Source organism: Lepus europaeus, chromosome 22, assembly GCF_033115175.1.
Source record: "Lepus europaeus isolate LE1 chromosome 22, mLepTim1.pri, whole genome shotgun sequence".
NCBI classification, from domain to species: Eukaryota; Metazoa; Chordata; class Mammalia; order Lagomorpha; family Leporidae; genus Lepus; species Lepus europaeus.
The window spans coordinates 4541226-4565068 of record NC_084848.1 but is presented as its reverse complement, the minus strand read 5'-3'; the positions used below and the strand labels follow the sequence as shown (position 1 = coordinate 4565068).

Here is a 23843-nt window from a genome sequence, read left to right as displayed (position 1 = left end):
TGCGCTAGGATATGGTAAAGACTCAGTCATCTGACGTCGCCCTATTTCCGCCCACAAACGTCAGGGATCTCAGCGCAGACAGTGCTTCAGCCCCTGCTGCCGCCTGGACTCCAGGGCCGTCTGAGACGCACCCGGCGCCCCCTCCCTGGCGGTAGTTAGCAGTGGCCATGCACTTGCTTCTCCTACCCGGCACTCCCACCTCTGATGATGCCACTGACCCCCGCATGCAAGGGCCGAGGGCCACGTGCACGCGCACACCCCAACCCCGGGGCCTGTAGGCAGCAAGAGCAAGGGGTCAGCACAGCCCCGGATCTGTCCACAGGAAAAGAATCGGAGAAGCAGACCCCAGTGAATTCAGAGATGATCATGAAAGGGAAAATGAGAAAGAAGGCAGATTTTCTTCAATAAATCAGAATTTCTAAAGTAATATGAAAAAGAAATGTTGGTGTAGTCTGTGGTGCAGTAAGATAAGAAAATGAATGTGTGGGCTGGAATTACGGCTTAGCAAATGAATGGAGTCCACTGTGGTTTCTGAAAGTGGTGTGAGATGCAGCTCCCAGCTCAGGGCTCACACAGTGGCACGGCAACCCCAGCTCCCACGCGTGGGCGGCAGGCTCGGCTGCTGCCTGCTCCTGCAGCAGGGAGGAGGAGGGCGGAACACGACAGGCAGGTGCCACGTCCACCGAGAGAGGAGAAGCTTACCAGGCCATTGGTGTGATTGCACATGTCCCAGAGAGGAATCAGAGCCAGGGTTACGCGGGAGCCGTCCTCCGTGGGGATCTGGTTTTGTCGCGTCATAACAGAAGAGACTGCCCACCTAACGGCCGCCAGAAAACAGTGAATTACAGTCGACGGCAATAAGGAGTAGCGGGCAGGAGCTCAGCATGGTCCGACCGCTCACAGAACCTCCACCCTTCTCCCACATGCCAGAGGCTGGCCGCCCTTGTCACCACCGGCCACTCACTTGTGACAAGGACTCGGGAGGCCAGGGGTGGGGTGGCCATGTCCAGGCCTCTGGTGGGACAGCAGCAGTGGCAAATCCTCCTCTTCCCAGGCCAACCCACGCTCTTTTTACCCCAATACTGACTCTGTGCCTACTTTAGGCTTCAATGGAAAGCAAATGATGTAATTCCTTTCTGGTCAGAAAACCTCAAAGAATTCTACAAAATGTGGAATGCGATTTTTAAAATCACATTGTAAAGTGGATTAAACCATTTTGTTCAAACAGCAAGCCCCCACCTGACACTAACCCAGTCTATCGAAAAAGACAAACTATCCTAGGACCACGCAGCACTGCTGCTCATTTCCAGGGCCGGCCGGCTGCTCCAGCGAGCCCCCGCCACTGCAGGGTAGTGGCTACTGACGCTCGCTGCAGCTTCTGAAAGACCCCGTCTCCGTCCAGGCGCTGTGAGAGGTCACAGCAGGTGCTCTCTTGCTGAACCATTTCCCTCACGGCCAAGGTCCCACATTCCCTTAGCACCCACTCCCTAAAGACCCCCCACACCCACCTGTAGTCCTCGTAGGTGAAGGAGTCCTTCAGCGGCAGCTTGTTGGCATGAGGATGGGTCTGGGAGTCAGAAGTTTTAGAAAGCAGAGGTGCAAAGAGAGAAGGGGGAAAGAGAAATCAGTCGGCAGAATTTCATTATTCAGCTGCCTAAGAGATCCTAACAAGAGCCAAATGAAGCAGGCGGCGTCCAGCCGCGTGCGCGGGGATCATCGAGCTATTATGCTCTCATACATCACTGTCAACTTAATTTGTTGTGCCCAGCAGCCGCCATAAATCTGCTCCTTCATATTTCGATTCTGGAACCCAGAGACACCGTGCAAAATAAAATTTAAGGTGGACTGCCTTTTCAAAGGCCCGCACTACGAGCACCTGACCTAAGCATTAGTGCAGAGCCCCCAAGTCAGGGGCGGGTCTTGGCCCCCTGAAAAGATTCCTGACCTCTTCTCCTACCAATAAAAGGAACTCTAACCAACCAGAAGTTCTCATTTCTATCAGACTTAAACCATCCGAGGGGAGTCGGCGCGTGCCGCAGGAGCCGGGGATGGAGACAAGTGCAGTTCAGTGGGGTCATGACACACCTGACAGATGAGACACAAAGCCACCAGCAGGTCTACACGCCATCTTCCCCTAACTGCACGAATGAACACTTGGTAAAAACATCCGAAACTTCACAATACTGAGAAAACTGTGTGCACTCCCCTTCTGTCTTCACGGCTGCCCCCAGCCCCGCCCCAACTTCTCAATCACTTAAAAATTTGTCTCAATTAAGAAATCCAAAGCTGTTCTAACAGCGCAGTGTTAATCTTGGGTTTCAATGACAGTGTCAGAGAGCGACCACGGCGAGCGGCGGCAGGAAGGCGTTCCACGGTGGCTAATGCACGCAGCTGCGGGCAGCCGCTCTTCCTCTGGACGTGCGGGCAATTCATCATCGCTCACTGTAACGCGCGCGCTGGCACGGCACGCGGGACAGTAGGGGATGAGGTAAAAGTGGCTCAGGCCGTAAATCAATTAGGAAACAAAAGCTTGTGCTCAGTGGGCAATTTTAGGCAAATCACACACTACAAAAGGCCGCCACTGGGCGCTGGCGCCTAGGGCCCGCTCCCCCTTCTGGTCTTCAGCCGCGTTTTAACCCTTTGGAAGGAAATTCAAAACACAAATATATATTCATGCTAATTTTTCAAGCATGCCTCTGTGATACCAAAAGTGAAATCAGAGGAGATTCCGTTCAAGGCAACGTCTGCTGGCACAGGAGGGCCAGGAACTCCCCTAGGGGGATGGGCGTGGACAGCATGGCCAAGGGCAGTGGGGAATCACCCACCGGCAGGGGGCTTTTCTCCCTGCTTGGTAGGCAGGAAAACAAAGCTTTGTTCCATCTTCCATTCAAATATGAGGCTTAGCCACAACAGTGCTCGGCTTCTCCCTGAGAAAGTACAACTCAGCAGGTACCACTCCTCCCCCACAGATAAGCACTGGAAGGCCGGACCACGGAAAAACCTTACATTATAAAGAAAAGGAATTCTGCTAAAAATTCCCTTCCACTGTAATAAAACAGAACTGCACTGTGAGACCGCCCGACTGGGAGCGTGGCGAGCCCGGCGCTCTTCAAACCCTAGGAGGCACAAAGGCATTTCTGCTATTTTCAAGTATTTCAATTCATCTAAATTACGGAATTTACCACGGTATTGGAAAGTCAGTAAATCTAATGCTCAATCCCACAAGCACTAAATATCAAACACATACCCCCCAAAAAGTTGGACTTATTAGAAATACAGAAAAGATGACAATTTTCAAACTGGAAATGTCGAATCTCGGCACTGCTCCGACACTGGAACCTGCTGAAACGGCCCAGGGCCCCCCTCACCCACACGGGACCTCCTCGGGGCCCAAGTGAAGGGGAGCCAGCTCTCCCACACGTCCCCCTCCCTCCTATCTGTGCACATTTCTTACCCAACATGGAAGTTCACATCCACAGTCCCGAGTAAGTCATTTAAAAAAAACTCAAAAAAGAGATTAATTCTGAAGACTACCTGGGCTGTTTGGTTATATAATATTCTAGAATCTGTTAGAAATGGCTGTTCTTATTTAAAAAAACAGGGTGCGAATGCTGTCCTGCCATTGACACAGGCACCAGGGCCCACACGCAGCTCTGCAAGGCAAGCCAGGCCCAGCTACAGGGCTCTCACTACCGTGGCACCAGCGCCACCTGCTGGCTCCGGGGCGGAGCTCGGGAGTTGGTTCCCAGGGCAAGGCCTCTGCAGCAATTCAGTGCAAACCCAAACTGGGTTTATCGGAAACTGGCTTCTGTTCCAGCTTTATGGCATCTTAAAAAAAAGAAAGAAAGAAAGAAAGCCTATTCTACCTCTAAAAATCACTGCAATAATGGTTTTTATGATTGTCTTTTAAAGATTTATTTCTTTTGAAAGGCAGAGTGACAGAAAGAAGAGACATTCCATCCACTAGGTCACACCCCAAACGGCCACAACAGCCAGAGCTGGGCCCGGCTGAAGCCAGCAATCTGGATCTCCATCCAGGTCTCCCAGGTAACAGCAGACGCCCAAGTTCCTGGGCCATCGTCTGCTGCATTCCCAGGCCAAACAGGAGGGCGCTGGGTCAGCGTGGAGTGGCCAGGACTCAAACCGGCACTCTGATACCGGGTGCTGGCATTTCACACAGCAGCATAACAAGGATCCTGAAACACTCAAACAACAAAAATGATCTGAATGTGAAAAACAGTTAATTTTGAAAACAAATATTTTCACTTATTCTAAAACAATGAGAAAGGATGAGACAAATGTCCACGCCACACAATTTTCATCCAAAAGCTCAGAGTAGCATTGTTTTTGAAAAAACACCAAGCCTTTCTCCTGTTGTCCAAATCAAGGTTTAAGAACTCATCTCACAAACACTCGACTGCTCTGGAGTTATCTCAGCGCTAAGACACCCTTGGAGGAAAGGCCTTAAGCTGACTTTATGCAGCAGACAAACGGGCCTTCCGCACCTTGTAGGGCACACTCTTGGAGAGCTCTTGTTGATCCTGGCAGCCTTTCCCCCAGGAAGAAGTTCCTACCTACTTGAAAAATAAAATCTAAAAGCCAGCATTGCGGCACAGCCAGTAACATGGCCACCCTCGCTGCCAACAATCCATGTGGGCGCTGGTTCATGTCCCAGTTGCTTTACTTCTGATCAAGCTCCCTGCTAATGGCCTGGGAAGGGAAGTGGGGGATGGCCCAAGTATTTGGGCCCTTGCACCCGCATGGGAGACATGGAAGAAGCTCCTGGCTCCTGGCTGTTGTGGCCATCTGGGGAGTGAACCAGAGGATGGAAGATAGATCTCTCTCTCTCTCTCTCTCTCTCTCTCTCTCTCCGTAACTCTGCCTTTCAAAATAAATAAATCCTTTTAAAAAAATAAAATATAAAAACAGAAAATTCACTCTTGAGCAGCCAACTTTCTTGGCTGTGGATGCTTCTAAGACACAGATACCCAGGGACTGAGTGAGTGGCCACCCCAGACAACAGGGCGGAACCCCCTCCCTCCTGGGTGAGGGCTCACAAAGCAACACCTCTCTGCACCCTGGGCCCCGTGCACACAGGTGAGACAGCAGCCATTGATTTCTGCAGATTTTTGAAGTGACTGATATTTTTACTTCTTGGGCATAATAAATATTGAAAGTCAAGGAAATAAACAACTGCCACAGCTCATGACCAGACCTGAAGCACAAAGTCTGTTTTTAAAAGAAGATCCTGGCTTGCACTCGCTCTGCCCTCAGAAGCAGGCACGCCACACGAGACAGCAACACTGCAGCTCATACACAATGATCACTATGTTTGGGAAAGATTAAGAACTAAAATTGTTTGTTTGGCTTCAATAAAAAGGAGCAATATTGCTAAATATGTAAGTATGACATTTTGAAGAATTTACCATATTGCATGGGTCTGGTAGCTATGCTTAAGGAAATTAAAAACCACAAGAGTCAGCATATTTGATCCTTATTAAAGTTCTGTCTTGAACTATCACTCAAATGAAACAAAAATAAACCAAGAAGAAATTTAAATAAAACCTATGGATTATAAGTGTTTGAAGATGAAAAAATGAACAATATTCTGGCTCTAAAAAATTGATTTAGCATGCAGCTTCTCTTTATAGTCCCTTGATAAAAATGAAATCTCCCTAACAAACACTTAATAAAACCTGTCAATATCTCTGGAAAGAAAAATGACACAAATGCATTAAGTATTAAATACCCTTGGAAAAAGTCACATATTCCATGAATTTTTGATGTACTATCTTGACATTAATGTAAAACCTTGATATTTATAATTGACAGATATTTAATAAAGTATAAGAGAAGACGACGGCAGCGTGGCATGCAAATTTTTCAGGCTGATCAGAAACAGGAGATACAGACGCGCACTTAAACTAAATAAACAGTTAATATGTGCTACGCGAGTCTTATCTCAAGCTCATACAACACACCTTTGTAAAGAACCGAAATAAAGAGAATTCACTATTACGTGTGTCCCTAACTCGGAAAAATCTAGGAGGTGAAACGGCTTTAAAACATTCACAGCTCTGCATAGGAACTAAATACATTTGAGCAAAGGGCTTATTTTAACATTTAAAAACAGTAAGCATTTCTAAAATAAAATAAAGGTAAGAAGTGCTACCACAAATAGGTGGGTGTTTCAAAATGTTCATGGGAAATGGAATAAAAAGAGAAGTTTATTTGGGTGCAAAAAAATCTTGGAATCTATGCATACGAGGGGTCTTCAAAAAGTTCATGGAAAGGTGCATTATGAAAAAACTACGCCTGGAGCTCAAAATTCTCTTGCACCAAAATAAAACTTATCTTTTAAACCCTTTTCCATGAACCTTCCTGAGTTACGCTCTTACATGGAGAGGCAGCTCCTGAAACAATTCTCAAATAAACACGTCTGCTCTGAGGAAGGCTCCCGAAACTCCACGAGGGGCAGACGGTGCAAAAGGGCCTCCGAGCCCTGGGCGTCCTCAGGACCAGGCCCCCCACCGGACCCGGGCGGGCACACCGCATCGCGCCTCCACACGTCCTGATGGGGAGCTCGCGCAGGTCACAAGATCCTAGACATTGTGTTTTTAAAGAACTTTTCCTCCGCCCCGGCACAGCATTGAGGATTAATTTCAAATACATAGACACAGTCAAACTAACTGCAGCTGTACCTGGCTTGTCCTGCTACCACTCTAAAACTGTGCTGTACTTCGTAAGCACCTCTGAGAACGGACCGTCGGGGTCGGGGGCGGAGCAGCTGCGGACAGACATCAGCTCCCGTGATGGCTGCAGCCCGCCGATTCCTCCGGCCATGGGCTCAGCCACAGAACCGTGAGTGCTCCATCTGGGGTGCACTGCGGCAACGTGGCCCCCCCTGAAAGTACTGGACAGGAGGAAGAGAGGCAGCACGCAGCTCTCCTGACCCTCCTCCCTCCCTAGCAGTACTCCCTCGCAGGGAGGGGAAGAAGGAAAGAGAGGTTCCGCAGGGGAAGCAGCAGGAAAAACTGGGAGTGGGAAGAAGAAAGCTGAGCAGCACGGAGGGAGCCAGGAGACCCACGCCCGGCACTGGCGGGTTTCCCGGATGAAGGTGAATCGGAAGCAGCGAGCAGGGCAGCCCAGTCCTCGCTGCCTGTCTCTTGTTTTCCAAGTGGACGCAGCACAGCTTAACACAACCACCAACTGCAGAGCGCCCAGTGCAGCCAGGTGCAGCTGTGATGACCATAAATCAGAACCAAGCATAGTTCACAGACTTGGCCCTTGAGGGATAAAAATCAATTGTGAAGACTTTTATTTTTAAACACAGATTACAGCCAATTCTTTGGGGAATTTTTCATCACAAAGTTCTTTGAATTCACTCAATAGGACCAAATAAAAATTTAATTGCATCAATACACATTAAATTAGGATTTTCTGCTGTTCACTTGTATATATAATTTTTCAATAGCAACTATGTTTTACCCTACAATTAGAATAAGAAGATGAGATTAGTGGAGAAATAACATTGTTCAACAAATCTATGGAATGACTTTAAGATGGATGAATTGGTTTTTTGCCCCATTGGAGGGCCTGAAGCTAAACCTACTTGAGTTTTGAATTTAACTGGAAACTGTTGAAACACTGCAAAAGATATGACCCTGTAACAATGATTTCATTAGTTACCATGTGTATACCTTGAGACACACAAACAACAGTTAACCAAAGTCAGTCATAGCCAGCATTTCTATCAGTCACATATTCACTCACCAAGTACCTACTGACTTAGAGGAAAGCCAACAGTTTAACACTAGAAACGTAATTCACTGACAAATATCCTGTTTACTGAGCGCCGCTGTTAGGTGCCCGTGACTGGCAGAGGAAAACGGAACCCCCACTCCGGAACCAAATGGCCCGCAGACCCCCGCCCACCACACTCCCACTCACCCCAGGCAGCCAGCACTCGCCTTCGAAAAGCCCAGGACCTTGGTGGATGTGCCCAGTTCCCTTACCGGGAAAGGGGTCAGGCACGCTACTTCTAGCCTCCTGGAGGACCTGAACCCCTGCTTGCACACACTCCTGCACCGAACAGCTCAGGCCACTGACCTCAGGACGCTAAACTATGACCAAGCCTCGACTCTGCACAACCAGCTTCCCTGCAGCCCCTCCATCTAGAAACAAACAGGACGGTAAAAGCAGTCCCTGTTTTCCAGCGTATCTGCACCCAAAAGCAGGCTGAGTACTGCTCATCAGCCGCGCACTGCACTGCTTTCTTCCTGCTGTATTTTCACTCCAGCTGTTTTAGGTTTCCGTGATGCAGGAGAAATCCGTGGCACCCTGTTTAAACCAGTCAGGCCTCGCAGCTGTTCATCCGAGGAGAGCATTGCAACCACTGCAATGCAGAGCTCCCCGCCAGGGTCAGACAGAGCACACTTCCCCATCACGGGACAGCCATGAGCATGCTTCACACCCAACAGCGCGCTGTGGCTCCAGAGAGAAAACAAGAGGAGAGACGGGCTATTAAAAACGGGCCTCTGAGAGGCACGGTGTAAAAGGCACTCTGGCGAACTCCACGTACACGTAACTTAATCACCAGGATCCCTGTGTAACAGGCAGCATCCTTAGCCGCCTTCCACCAGCAGGAAAACCAAGGGGCACAGACGTTCCCGGCTGCTCGAGTCCCCCGGCTCACAAAGGCGCAGGCTGGGACAGACTTCTCTGCAGGCAAAGTTGCCCCCCTTTTCCCCAAGTGGAGCCTTGTGTGTTCTAACACGGTAAATGCAGTCTTGCTGAGAGTCTACAGAGATGCTTGGGAAATGCTACTCTCACTTAAGAGAAGAGTACCGTTCAAGCCACTGTAAGCTTAGAGGCCAACAGCACCAGCAAAGCTGACGCTGAAGTTTACTCTGTCATTTCCCAAAGCACCACATGCAGGCCTGCGTCTTCACCTCCAGCCGGACGGCGTCCTGCAGATGCGGCCCGGCTCCCTCTCGTGCACACACGAGAACTGCGTCTGGAAACATCCAGAGCACCTGCCAAACACCTGCAGAACGCGCACTCCCTGCCTCAACCACACTTTAAACACGGAGGCCACAGACACAACTCACTTTCTGGTATCTTCTTCACCAGAGGCATGCCCCAAACTGGCGCCCCGATCACATCCAACAGTCCATTATCTGGAGTTCCCATCATTTTCATGATCGCTCCAAGTGTCCCTAAGACACCCCACGCCTTTCAATCATTAAACCAGCATATCTCCAAGGTCTGCACTGCGCTATCTTTTGGGCCACTTTCAACTCTGCTGGTTGTCATGCTGTTAGGGAAATGACCTTTGGCCCCTAGAACATTCAGCCTTTAGAGCTAAAAGAAGTAGAAGTTGATGAGTAGCTGGTGAGAAAGGAACCCTGGGAGCACACCACAGACCTGAGAGCCAGGAGGCACGGCACTGCTGGGGTTCTAACACTCGCATCCCACTGCCCAGCAGGCTGCCACAACTGGGCAAGCAGCCGGCACGGCTCATTCTCAGGGCCTCCCTACAGCTCCACACACCACCCACACTCCTGTCACCAGCTGCCCTGAGTTTACTCTGGCAAATCCCACTGATAACAACGCTCCAGGAGAAAGGTGCTGCTGGTCACTCGAGGCAGGGTGAGGACTCAGGGCTGAGAGCACAGCCCAGGGCCTCGCTCCCCAGGAAGGACTCCATGCACAGCCCATGAGCCCGGTGGCACCAGGCAGGGCAATCACTGGTTACTCACACACCCTCCTCTTCTCCTGCTTCAAGAGTGTTCAAGAGGCACGCGTCACAGGAAATCCCCAACACTGTCACAGACGGAGCAAGATCACAAGCGTTCTCACCTAGAGGACACAGACGTCCAGACTTCTGAGCAAGGTGCAGCACAACTGTAATACGAAGTCACTGGTAAGGAGCTACAGTTCTGGGGACTAGTATGGTGGCACAGCAGGCCAAGCCACCTCCTGCAACACCCACGTCCCAGATGAGCGCCTGTTCAGGTCCCGGCTGCTCCACTTCTCATATAGCTCCCTCCTGTGCCTGGGAAGGCAGCAAAAGGAGGCCCAAGCACCTGGCCCTACCATCCAAGTGGGAGATCTGGATGGAGTTCCTGGCTCCAGGCTCCAGCCTGGCCCAGCCCTGGCTAGGGAGTGAACCAACAGATGGAGGATTAATCTCTCTCTCTCCCCCTCTCTAACTCAGCCTGTAATCTTTTTTAAGAGCTATAGTTCTGAAACATCTAAATAACGTTTTTTGTACCTTTTGAAAAGGGAAATTTCAAATACATTACCTCAGATCGGACAAATAAAACAATCCTAGCACTACGATAAAATGCCTCTTTGAAAAGTGACGCACAGACTCCCAGGGTGCTGACTGGTGAGTGCGTCCCTGTGGCGGTTGCTCCGAGTGCCCGAGTGTCAACCAGACGCCCAGGCCTTCGGGTGAGGCAGCTTAGTGTTTTCTTCTCCATCAAGGAAAATTATTCTAGATTCATCTTAGGTTACGACAAAGTCCTACTCTCATTTCATTAAGATCAAAACAGGCACCAGAACTCTCCAAAGCAGTGTTCTACGCCACAAGAGCATGCACACACGCAGGCACACACGTGCACACGCAGGCACACACATGGACACACAGGCACACACGTGCGCGCACACATGCACACGCATGCGCACACGTGCGCACACACAGGCACAGACACACATGCAGGCACACACATGCACACATGCAGGCAGGCACATACATGCACACGCAGGCACACACGTACACAAAGACACTAGGCTATCGCTGGTACTTGCTGCTTGTTTTCCATTAGCATTTACATTCCTTAGAAAAAAACCATCAAGAAAAGTGCTTGTATTAAGTACTGCTGCAGACTGACTCTGCTTCAACACAAGAGGGGCCCGGGACCCCAGAGGGAGGACACCGCCCCAGGCTTCCCCTGGAGAAGACGCGGGTCGAACTGCTTCCTCCCCTGCCTCATACCGGCACCACTGAACGCTTCACCGATGGGCAGCCAGGAGTGGGGCTCACGCTCCGGTTTCTCAGCAGAAACGCCACCTGACATCCCAACAGCGAGGCCGTTTTGCTGGAACAGCCCATTTCTGCAAATTTCCAAGGAAAGAACAGTTGAATCAGTGTGTCTCTTTCAAGCACCATCTTAAAAAACAGATACTTGTTCACTTGGAACTGAAAGCAAGACATCCAATATATTGACTTAAACTATTTTTAGATAGAAAATGCTGTTTGGCTATAGATGAGAAAATGTTTAAGAATTATGTTTGGAAAACCAGGCCCGCTGGCTCCTAAGCCAAGGCCCTGGAAGTCGGGGAGCACCCACATTCAGGGGACTGGAACAGCAGCACCCAGGAGCCCAGGGAAGCATGATCGCTGGGCTGTGAGAAAAGCCATTGACACCAGTGAACTGGGGGTCCCTGGAGACCTGTGGAGGGTGGGAGAGGAGGAGATGCTGGTGAAGCGTAGGCTGTGGGGCTGCCAGAACTCTCCAGCGTAGAATATTCTTGACCAGTGCTGGGATAAAGACAGGACACAGACAGAGGAATAGACTATGAGCCAGGGGCAGAAAGCTAGGATGGAAGGGAAAAATAAAGATGGAAGGGGACCGTGTCCACAAAGTCACCAGGCTTCTGACCCGGCCACCCAGGCGCCAGGTGAGCCTCCCTGGGAAGGCAGAGAGACGGAGACGAGAGGTTGGGAGAAGCTCCTGTCACACGGCCCTCACTTTCTCAGTGCAGCAGCTGAGCTGCACAGACTCAGAAACAATGCCCGGATGTGCCGGTGAAGCCGGTGAGGCTTAGCCTGGGGCTGACGAGCCTGGACTTCATGATGCTCCAGAGCCCAGGGCAGGAGCTGGGGCACCAGGGTGACCGTGATCACCCACACAGCCAAGTCCGTGGTGAAACAACTGGGAATGCTGCAGGGGGCTGCCCCACAGCGCCAGGAAGGGCAGGGGAGCCACGACCACCCAGAGAGCCCCTGTGTGGACGCCAACCTGCAGACCACAGCAGTAACACTCGGCTTGCTGAACTGGAGTCCCACTGTACACAGTGAAAGGTTAGCAAGGGCAAGCAGCGTGCTCCCTCCGGGGGCAGGAGCCACAGGGGCCCAGCGCAGTATGTCAGCAAGACAGGCCTACTCGTGAGCTGAGGAGCTGCTGTCTGTCCTGACAGAGCCTGGAGCTTGAGCCCCGGCCCCACGTCCAGCCAGTGTCAGTGCAACGCTGGCACCAGCTTTGAGTGCGGACGACCTGGAGCCAAGTGCCTAGGCCTGCGGTGCTCTGCAGAGCATTCCGGGCAAAGAGCAGGCGCTTGTTCGGTGGCAGCGCTTGCTCATCCTCAGCTCTCACCACACTGGCTGTGTCCGTGGCAGGTGCAGAGGGGCTCATCCGCCTCCGACCACGGCCAGCGGGTGCCCTGCTTCAGGCCGAGGTGACCTCAGTCTCAGGGCTGGTCAACAGCAGCCCATGCAGGAGACGCAAAAAAATGTGGGGTTTAGATTTTGCCTCAAATCACTCAGGCTGTAGAAGGTGGTGCAGGAAAGAAACCTCTTCCGAAGCACTTAATGAATCTTCTGTGAAAGGGAAAAATCTGTTCCCCATCTGCACTTCCAGACACACAGCAGAGTGACATTTCCAACACGGGTTTTTCTACATCATTAGTTTTGTCAATTAAGACTCCATGCTCAGCAAAATGACCACTATATTTTCTAGTCACCTCTTACTTTCTAAAAAGAAAAAGCTGCAAAATCTGTAAAGAATCTTAAATTATTTCTCTCTGAAAAACCCTGACTGGAGTAACTTCCCCCTTCGCACTGATCTGCAGTGAGACACGGTTGAAGATCCCCTTCCTGTAAACCGTCTCGCGACCTCCAGTGACCTCCACGCCGCCCCTCGTTCACATAGCATGGCACTCACTCATGCACTGGCTCAGCTATCTGCTGCAAGCCCCTTCTGAGTGAAGTGGAGGAGACAGCAGGACAGAGCTGGCTGCTGCCTGTGTCTGGTAGATGCTACACACTGGCACACACAAATGGGACGACAGCAACGGAGAACAGGCAACCGGGGACAGGTCTGGAACAAACGCTGAGGCTGAGAGCTGAGCCAGGGTGAGAGAAGGGCCCGGCAGAGGCCTCCAGCTGGGCCAGAACACAGGCGCCGGGAAATCAGACGCAACCCATGTCCACCCTACTCCCTCTTTCCCCAGAAGCCGTAAGCTCAGCTCAGAGGAAAAGGAAGAGATTCTCTATCCGTCTTGGGGTAATTACTGACCAATGTGTAAATTGCTTTTTAAATTCTTTTTTAAACGCTTCATCCTTAATTTTTAAAAAGGCTGGGTTGGGTGGGGTGCTGTGGCATAGGAGGCTAAGCCTCTGCCTGTGGCACTGGCATCCCACATCGGTGCCAGTTCATGTCCCGGCTACTCCTCTTCCGATCCAGCTCTCTGCTATGGCCTGGGAAAACAGTGGAAGACAGCCTAAGCCCTTGAGCCCCTGCACCCGTGTGGGAGACCCAGAAGAAGCTCCTGGCTCCTGGCTTTGGATAAGCTCAGCTCCCGCTGGTATAGCCTTTTGGGGAGTGAACCAGCAGATGGAAGACTTCTCTGTCTCTCCCTTTCTGTCTGTAACTCTGTCAAATAAATAAATAAAGTCTTTTAAAAAAATTCGAAGGAAGGAGCAGGTTTCAATCAACGCTAGGAGAGCGCCGCAGGCAAGCAGCCCTGGGACTCGAGGCCACCCAGGCCCCCGTGGCGCAGTCACCGCGGATGGACGCTTTGCTTTCAGCTGACACGCTCTCCCTGGCACACACAGGCAAGCCCAACAGTGACCGCGGCAGGGGCCGCAGGCAGGAGCAGCCGCGACGTGTGGGCCTGACTCTGCACACTCCCCAGCCGTGCTCCTCGACAGTCCACGTTAACTTGCCCGAGTGTGGTGGGTCCACAAATTACCCTTTGACTGTGAAAAGCCAAGCTGAGTCCTCCAGACTTTGTACGTTAACTCAGTGGTGCACACGGTGCTGGCGACGAAAACGCACCATTGCCTGAGGAGCAGGTGACTTCTCCGCTGGGTCTGAAACTGCCCACGGACTCCAGGGACAGGACGGCGCTCACCTAAGCATCACCAAAGCCATCTAACTGCTCAAGACATAGGCCCACTTTTAAAAAGCAAACCACGGCCGGCGCCGCCTTGCGGTTCTAGTCCCAGTCGGGGCACCGATCCTGTCCCAGTTGCCCCTCTTCCAGGCCAGCTCTCTGCTGTGGCCCAGGAGTGCAGTGGAGGATGGCCCAAGTGCTTGGGCCCTGCACCTGCATGGGAGACTAGGAGAAGCACCTGGCTCCTGGCTTCGGATCAGCACGGTGCGCAGGCCACAGCCCGCTGGCTGCAGCGGCCATTGGAGGGTGAACCAACGGCAAAAGGAAGAACTTTCTCTCTGTCTCTCTCTCACTATCCACTCTGCCTGTCCAAAAAAAAAAGGCAAACCACTGGGGCCAACACTTAGTGCAGCAGGTGCCAACTGCCACCCGTGATGCTGGCATCTCACGTGGGTGCTGGTCCATGTCCTGGCTGCTTCACTTCTGATCCAACTCTCTGCTAATGCACCTGGGAAAGAGCAGAGAATGGCCCAAGTGCTTGGAACCCTGAACCGTGTGAGAGACCTGGGTGAGCTCCTGGCTTTGGCCTGACCTAGCTCTGCTGCTGGGGCCATGTGCGGAGTGAACCAGAGGATGGAAGATCTTTCTCTCTCTCTTTTCCTCCCTCTGTAACTCTTTCAAATAAATAAATCTTTTTTTTAAAAAAAGGGCATTGGAAGCTGGCGCCGCGGCTCACTAGGCTAATAGGCGCCGGCACACCGGGTTCTAGTCCCGGTCAGGGCACCGATCCTGTCCCGGTTGCCCCTCTTCCAGGCCAGCTCTCTGCTATGGCCCAGGAGTGCAGTGGAGGATGGCCCAAGTCCTTGGGCCCTGCACCCCATGGGAGACCAGGAGAAGCACCTGGCTCCTGCCATCGGATCAGCATGGTGCGCCAGCCACAGCGCGCCTACCGCGGCGGCCATTGGAGGGTGAATCAACGGCAAAAAGGAAGACCTTTCTCTCTGTCTCTCTCTCACTGTCCACTCTGCCTGTCAAAAATTTTAAAAAAATAATAAAAAAAAGGCATTGGAGCCGGCACTGTGGTGCAGCAGGTTAATGCCCTAGCCTGAAGCGCCAGCATCCCATACGGGTCCCAGCTGCTCCACTTCCAATCCAGCTCCCTGCTAATGGCCTGGGAAAACAGTGGAAGACAGCCTAAGTCCTTGGGCCCCTGCACCAGTGTGGGAGACCAGGAGAAGCTCCTGGCTTCAGATGGATGCAGCTCCGGCTGTTGCGGCCAATTGGGGAGTGAACCAGCGGATGAAGGATCTCTCTCTTGCTCTCTCTCTCTCTCTCTGCCTGTCCTCTCTCTGTGTAACTCTTTCAAATAAATAAATAAAAAAAATTTTTTAAAGGCATAACGAAATAAAAGTGACACTGCTGTTACATTATTGTGAGAGCAAGTAAACATGCAACTGTAAGCAGGAAAGGGAACAAGTGTTAAAAACTTTCGAATAATAAAGGAGGTGATGTCATGAAAATGCTGATTGTATCCTAGATGCACTAAAGCATGTATGCATCTTCAATGCCACTTTTTTTTTTTTAACTTTATTTTATTTGAAAGGCAGAGTTACAGAGAGACAGACAGATCTTCCATCCACTGGTTCACTCCCCAAATGGCCATAATGGCTGGGACTAAGCCAGGCGGAAGCCAGGAACCTGGAATCCCATCCAGGTCTCCCATGTGAGTGGCAGGCACCGAAACACTCATCTCCCATCACCTTCCCAGGCACATTAGCAGGAAGCTGGATTGGAATTGAGCGCCAAGGATTTGAACCCGTGCACATATGGGATGCCAGCCTCACAGGTGGTAATTTAACTCATTGCACCACAACACTGGCCCCTTCAATGGAATCCCAAAGTTTCCTTTAAAAAAATTTTTTTTATTTATTTTTTCAAATGGCAGAGTTCCAGAGAGAAGAAGAGATCTTCCATCCACTGTTTCACTCCCCAAATGGCTACAATGGCTGGGGCTGGGCCAGGATCCTGGAACTCCATCCTGGTCTCCCTGGATGGGTACAGGGACCCAAGCACTTGGGTTGTCTTCCACTGCTTTCCCAGGAGCATTAGCAGGGAGCTGAATCAGAAGTAAAGCAGCCAGGACTTGAACCAGCACTCAGCTGGGATGCCGACATCACAGGCAGTGGCTTAACCCAAAGGCACCACAAGGCCGGCCCCAAGGATCCCAAAGCTTCCCAACAAAGCTTCCTCCTCCACTCACCAAACCACTCCCTACTCTCAAGAAGCCATGACACTGTAGCAGGAGTCCAGGATACACAGCGTGTACAGCCGTCGCAGGGGAGAGGCTCAGGTGCTGCTGGGGAGAGTGCACCTGGCAGTGACCCACGAGCAGGCGTCACGCAGGCCAGGCCTCAGAGACGGACAGCCTTCTTCCACGGGGGAAAGGAAAACGCCAAGGAACAGCACGGGCCAGAACGAAGGGCTCACGCAGGGAAGCCGGGAGGCAGCAGTCTAGAGGGTCCCAAGCACAGTAACAGGCGAAAAAGCACAAAGCTGAGGGGACCCAAGGACAGGCCCCCGACAGGGGTGCAGAGCCACAGCAGGGGCCCCGAGCAGCAGCACGCAAAACCCCACGCTGAGTTCGCTGGCAGCAGAGAGGCCATGAGCATCCTGGCAGGACATACTCCTGGGAATGGCGGTGCCGTCTGCAGCAAAAGTGACCCACGGAACAGTAACCACACAGGATGAGGGGAGGGGTGAGAGGATGGTAAACACGAAGCACCTGAAATGGCTAAGAACCCAGACCAGCCTGGTCAGCTGCCGGCCTGGAACTGGGCCTGTCCAACAGAGCGCTGCGGCCAACCCTGCCTGCACCTTCCAGCCAGCCACACCTCGACCGTAGCTTGTAAGACCCTGGGCGGGGGACTCGGCGAGATAGGCCTGGATCCTGGCCCAGAGAGACTGAGATCATCAATGTGTGTCACGAAGCCTCTAAGAAACAAGTGTTTAGACACTACGGGCCCTGAACCCCCTGCACACTGCTTCTCCCCCACGGCACGCTCACGGCGGGCTGGCTGTGCCTCGGCCTGTGGCCGGCAACTCAGCAGACGCGAGGTTCTACCTTTCTACTGCTAAACGCGTGTGCACGAAGAGGAGGCGGGGCAGCCCAGCAGGAGGGACAGAGGGGGCACAGGGCAGCTGAGAGGGGACGGGAAGCAGCCTGGAGACAGAGGCACGGGGATGTAGTCAGACACGACAGCGGCAGGTGACAACTGCTCGTCCCTGCTGTCCCCACTCAGGAGGGACACTGCCGTAGTCACTGTGGACATGGCCAAGTTCTCTGAACGGGGACACACCAGGGAAACTGTGACGAGGCGCGTTTCCACCAGAACCAGGGCCAGCACAGGAACCCAGCGGGACCTCTTCACCTCCCACCACTTATGAAAATCGGGCAATCTGAGGCCTCCAGAAGGCCTACCTTCCACGCCGAAGGATCTATTTCGGTCCCCTCAATTCCACACACCTGCTTTCCTTCTCCGAAACAGATGAACGCCGTGAAGCTAAAGGAAACGGTAAGCTCTCCTGGTGCGGCTCCAGCTCAAGCCCTCGCTCGGTGTCGGCCTGAGTGGCACAGTGCTGTCAGGGTGACGCAGCCCGGCCTTCGGCCCAGACCTGCAGGCCTTGGGGGGCGCCCAGGAAACACTGCTCCTGCAAGTTTCCCAGGTGACTTCGGCTCACCTGAGCTGAACGGAGGCACAGGAATCTGCTGGCTGCCACCACGGAGTCCAACAGTAGAAATGTCTGCTCTCTGACTAAAGCCCCCAGCCCACGGGGGCTCCCAGCTCCCAGGCGCGTGGTAGCCAAGGGAGGCTGGGGGAAGCTGGGGTCTCTGGCCCCTATGTCCAGATCTACCCACATGAGATTCTGTGTTACCAAAACCCTGCGAAATGAAGCAAATCAAACTCCCACGCTCCTCCTTCAGCTAGCTGGTATTGTCTCACACTTCTACCGTAAGCACTGTATCTTGTAATTTTTTAAAAAGGGGTGGTGGCAGTCAGAAAGGTCCCTGGAACCAATGCCAGAGGTCCTGGCTAACTGCTCTCCTTTGGGCTGAGAGGCCTCTGGCCTGACCTACGCACACGTCTTCAATAGACGTGTCTGAGGTCCAGGCTCCTGGACACGCTACCCCCAGTGGCGCCCACCTCACAAACACACACACACAGCATACCTGCTTCACCTCGCAGTGCCAGCGGCCCAAACCTACCTGTGTGCCTGAATTTCACTACTGTCTATAGCAGCTCATTAAAAAATAAACACTGAGGATGGCATAGTAGCATAACAGGTTAAGCTGCTGCCTACAATGCTGGCACCCCATATGGGTGCCGGTTTGAGTCCCGACTGCTCCACTTCCATGCCAATTCCCTAATGATGGCCTGGGAAAGCAGCGGAAGATGGCCCAAGTGCTTGGGCCCCTGCACTCACATGGGAGACCAGGAATTCCTGGTTCTTGGTTTCAGCCTGGCTCAGCCCTGGCCACTGAGGCCATTTGGGGAGTGAACCAATGGATGGAAGATCTCTCTCCCTCCCTCTCTCTCTCTCTCTGTAACTCTGCCTTTCAAGTAAGTAAAATAAATCTTTAAAAAATAATAAAAGTGGCCGGCGCCGTGGCTCAACAGGCTAATCCTCCGCCTAGCGGCACCAGCACACCGGGTTCTAGTCCCGGTCGGGGCGCCGGATTCTGTCCCGCTTGCCCCTCTTCCAGGCCAGCTCTCTGCTATGGCCTGCGAGTGCAGTGGAGGATGGCCCAAGTGCTTGGGCCCTGCACCCCATGGGAGACCAGGAGAAGCACCTGGCTCCTGCCATCGGATCAGCATGGTGCGCCAGCCACAGCACGCCTACCGCGGCGGCCATTGGAGGGTGAACCAACGGCAAAAAGGAAGACCTTTCTCTCTGTCTCTCTCTCTCTCACTGTCCACTCTGCCTGTCAAAAAAAAATTTAAAAATAAAAAAAAAATACGCAAAAAAAATAATAAAAGTAAACATTAACATTTACTGAGTGCCTGCTATGTTCTGGGCACATAAAATATTGCAAATATTTGCTGCATGTCAACAAACTGAAACCTCACAATAACCCTGGTAAGGTACAACTGTCACCTCCATTTCACAGGTAAACTAAGGCTCAGAAAAAATTTCCCCAGGTCACCCAGCTGGTAAGTGAAGAAGATCCTGAATCCCTTCACCTAACCACACCATCTGTATCTATCTCTACATCTACTACTCAGTGAGGAGTTTTAAAAATTTTTTTAAAAAAGGAAAATGTCACCTTCCCTCCCAGGAACAGCTGTCCACATGCATGAACTGTGCTTCCGAAAGTTCCACCTCCCCCTAATGAGCCTACACAGCACAACCACTTTACTAAGACCTGTGCTTGAAACGGTCAGCTTTCCGGAAGACTGGACAGGTGTACGGACAGCTGGCCCGCAGTGAAAACAGCGAGAGACAAATCCCCTCCTGTCTGACCAATGTCCAGCTAACCATGACCTGTGTGCAAAGAACCAGGCAACAGTCCGGACAGAACCAACAGAACGCCTTAGCGCCAACTCGCTCTCTGACGCTGAGTCTTCTGTGCAGGGGCAAAGCCGGGATTTCTGTTTCCTCTGAGGCTGTAACCTGGAAGTGTGAAACGCAATCACAACAGAAACTCCACATCAAGCTCTCACAGTCAGATTGGGAGGGAGGGGGAGAATCTATCTTCAGCAGAAGCCAGCCCATTTATATTCATGCTTCAAACATGGCTTTTAAACCACCAAATAACAAGACCTTATTCCATATGTTAATATATCCCATGTAAAGCTCCTGGTAATTAATGTAGTGAGTTTTGTTCTCAATAAAGGCCAGGAGCACAGATGTGGAAGGACCACGATTTCCGCGGCATTCTCATCACGTCCGTGAGGATTAAGCAGAGGTGGATCACAGCTACAGCTGCGAAGAGCAAAGCAAGACGCTGCTAGAGGCAAACACGCAGCAGCGTCTTCACATGCTTATGCTAGGCCAGGTACCCAGCTCCAGCCTGACGACATGTTGGGCCAGAGTTTTCTGTTCGGGGCGAGTGCGATGGCTGTCCTGTGCCTCACTGGTCCAGCCTGGACAGCCAAAACTACAGGCAGCTCCCAAAATAAAATACTCTCAGCTGAGAACCTAAGGACTGCCTGCTTGTTTCTGAGAGGCAGAGAGAGAGAGAGAGAGAGAGAGAGAGAGAGAGAGAGAGAGAAAGAGAGGAGAGAGAGAGAGCAAGCTCCCAGCCCTTGGCTCACTCCCCAAATGCCTGCAAGGGCTTGGACTGGGCCAGGGCTGAAGCCAGAAGCTGGAACACAATCCACGGATCCCACGCAGGAGGCAGGGAACCAATTACTGCTGCCTGCTAGGATCTGCATCAGTAAGAAGCTGGAGTCAGAAGCCAGGGCTGGGACTCCAACCCAACTACTCTCCTGTGGCATACGAGCACCTGAACCACGAGGCCAAACACCTGCTTTCAAGAGTTCTTACAGGTCACAGGTCGGCGCCGCGGCTCAATAGGCTAATCCTCCGCCTTGCAGCGCCGGCACACTGGGTTCTAGTCCCGGTCGGGGCGCCGGATTCTATCCCGGTTGCCCCTCTTCCAGGCCAGCTCTCTGCTATGGCCCGGGAGTGCAGTGGAGGATGGCCCAAGTGCTTGGGCCCTGCACCGGCATGGGAGACCCGGAGAAGCACCTGGCTCTTGACTTTGGATCAGCGCGGTGCGCTGGCCGTAGCACACCGGCCGCAGTGGCTATTGGGGGGAGTGAACCAATGGAAAAGGAAGACCTTTCTCTCTGTCTCTCTCTATCACTATCCACTCTGCCTGTCAAAAAAAAAAAAAAAAAGAGTTCTTACAAAGGATATAAAAAACACTATCTTTTAAAATGGCATATTTTTTGTTATACATACTCTACCACAGTGAAAAAAATTAGTAACATATCCCCCACCAAAATACAAATTGGACTTTGAAATTTATTTTTAAAAATAATATAAGCTATGTCACTAATAATTTTACATTGGTTACATGTTTAAAGAATTTCAGATATATTTAATTAAGTAAACCATTAAAGATTCTTTTAATAAGCAAAAGTTGGATTTTTTGGTTTGTTTTCAAAGAGGCCAATTCTTTTAAAAAGTATTTATTTATTTATCCATTTGAAAGGCAGAGTGATGGGAGCAGCATCACAGGCAGGGGACGGAGGCAGAGAGAGCAAGCTCTTCCCTCCGCTGGTTCCTTCTCTGAATAGCCCCAACAGTTGGGGCCAGGTCAGGCCGAAGCCAGGAGCCAAGAACTCATCCAGGTCTCCCATGGGTGGCAGGAACCCAAGCACCTGAGCCATCATCTGCTGCCTCCCAGGGTGTACGTTAGCAGGAGGCTGGGTGAGAAGCATCGAATAGCCAGGACCCAAACCAGGCACTCCAATGTGGATACAGGTATTCAGTGGCTTAAACCACTGCACCACAACATCTGCCCTGAGCAAAATATTTGAACAGGCACGTCCCCAGAGAGGATATCCAAGTGGCTAACAAACACAAACATACCCAACACCACTAGTCACTAAGGAGTGGAAATTAAAGTTACAGTGAAATTCCACTGTTGTCCACCAGAATGTCCCCAAAGACCAAGTGCTGGTGAGAGAGTGCAGGCATTGCTGGTAGGGGCGTAACCGGTCCAGCCACTACGATACACAGCTGAGCAATGTCCTGATTGAAGCCAAAACACACACACACACACACACACACACCATAACCTAGGAATTCTCCCAATACCCAGATGAAACAAATATGTCTGTCCACAAGGAGACATATACGAGATTACGTACCGCAGCTCCACTTAAAATAATACAAAACTGCAAGCAACCAAAACGTCTGTCAACAGAAGAATGTATAAAAATTGGGGCCGGCGCCGTGGCTCAATAGGCTAATCCTCCGCCTGCGGCGCCAGCACACCGGGTTCTAGTCCTGGTCGGGGCACCAGATTCTGTCCCGGTTGCCCCTCTTCCAGGCCAGCTCCCTGCTGTGGCACGGGAGTGCAGTGGAGGATGGCCCAAGTGCTTGGACCCTGCACCCCATGGGAGACCAGGAGAAGCACCTGGCTCCTGGCTTCAGATCAGCGTGGGGCGCCAGCCGCAGCACGCCAGCCACGGCGGCCATTGGAGGGTGAACCAACGGCAAAAAGGAAGACCTTTCTCTCTGTCTCTCTCTCTCACTATCCACTCTGCCTGTCAGAAAACAAAACAAAACAAAAAATTGGACAGGAGCCAGCACCGTGGTGCTGCAGCTTAAGCCACGACTGACAGCAGCATCCCATGTCATAGTGCCTGTTTCATTACTGGCGGCTCCACTTCTGATCCAGCTCCCTCTTAGTGCCCCCAGGCAAAGCAGGGGATGATGGTCCCAACTGCTTGGGCCCCTGCTACCCATGTGGGAGACCGGGATGAAGCTGAACCAGTCCCAGTCATTGCAGCCCTTTGGGAAATGAACCAGTGGATGGAAGATAGCTCTCTGAGGGCCAGCATTTTGGCAAAGCTGGTAAAGCCACTGCCTACAACATCAACATCTCATATGGGTGCCAGTTCAAGTCCCAGCTGCTCCTCTTCCAATCCAGCACCTTGCTAACATGCCTGGGAAAGCAGAGGACGATGGCCCAAACGCCCAAGTGTTTGGGCCCCTGCATCCACATGGGAGACCCGAAGAAGCTCCTGGCTTCTGGCTTCAGCCTGGTCCAGCCCTGGTCATTGTGGACATTTGGGGAGTGATCCTGCTGATGGAAAACTTCTCTAACTCTGCCTTTCAAATAAATAAATCATAAATTCAGAGTGTATTCAATGAAAAACTATACAACAATGAAGAGGCTATATGACTGTTACACCCAGCAACACAGACAAACCTCATGCACTCCTCCCAGAACCAGAAAGGCCACATGCAAAAGAGCCCAAGCTGTCACACTCCACTGATTGAACGTTCACGAACAGGCTGGGCTCACAGACGACAACAGACTCAGAGTGGCCACTCCTTGCAAAGGGGGTGGGAAGTGACTGGGAAAGGACACCGTGGAGCTGCCTGGGCTGCCAGAATCGCCGGGAATCTCCAATCTCCGCTGTGCTTACCTGAGTAAAAAACTCATGTGTACTGTGCAGTAAACATCAATTTTAAAAAAGTTAAAAACTGGGGCTGGCACTGAGTTGTAGTGGGCTAGACTGTCACCTGCAGCCCCGGCATCCCCCACGGGTGCTGGTTCAAGTCTTGGCTGTTCCACTTCCAATCCAGCTCCCCACCAATGCGCCTGGGAAACCAGCAGCAGACGGCCCAAGTGTGGCAGACACAGATGAAGCTCCTGGCTCCTGGCCTTGGATCGGCCCAACTCCAGCTGTTACGGCCATTTGGGGAGTGAATCAGTGGATGGAAGATCTCTGTCTCTCCCTCTCTCTCTGTAAATCTGTCTTTCAACTAATAAATCTTTAAAAAAAAAAGTTAAAAGAATGTAAAATTTCTCAAACTGTTCATTTCGGCTATAAGGGGTGATTAGCTGTCCCCTACCTTTCTTTTACGATGTATTTATTCTAAGAACTGATGAAGCAGTCAGAAGCCCATTCACTGTCACTATGAAACCATTCATCAAGAAGTGTGTATTTTTATCTTTTTCTACTACTTGCCAAGTA

The 23843-nt window shown here is 51.7% G+C and overlaps 1 protein-coding gene across 1 annotated transcript in view; it reads right to left on the bottom strand.

Annotated features, from left to right (window-relative positions):
* The window catches only part of SETD3 (SET domain containing 3, actin N3(tau)-histidine methyltransferase), a 71806-nt gene that overhangs the window by 12832 nt on the left and 35131 nt on the right, over positions 1–23843 (bottom strand). Inside the window, exons 7-8 of the mRNA XM_062181050.1 lie at positions 1509–1567; positions 703–817 (exon numbers count right to left, since the gene is read on the bottom strand). Coding sequence (XP_062037034.1) covers positions 703–817; positions 1509–1567 — 174 coding nt within the window. The remainder of the gene's footprint in view (positions 1–702; positions 818–1508; positions 1568–23843) is intronic.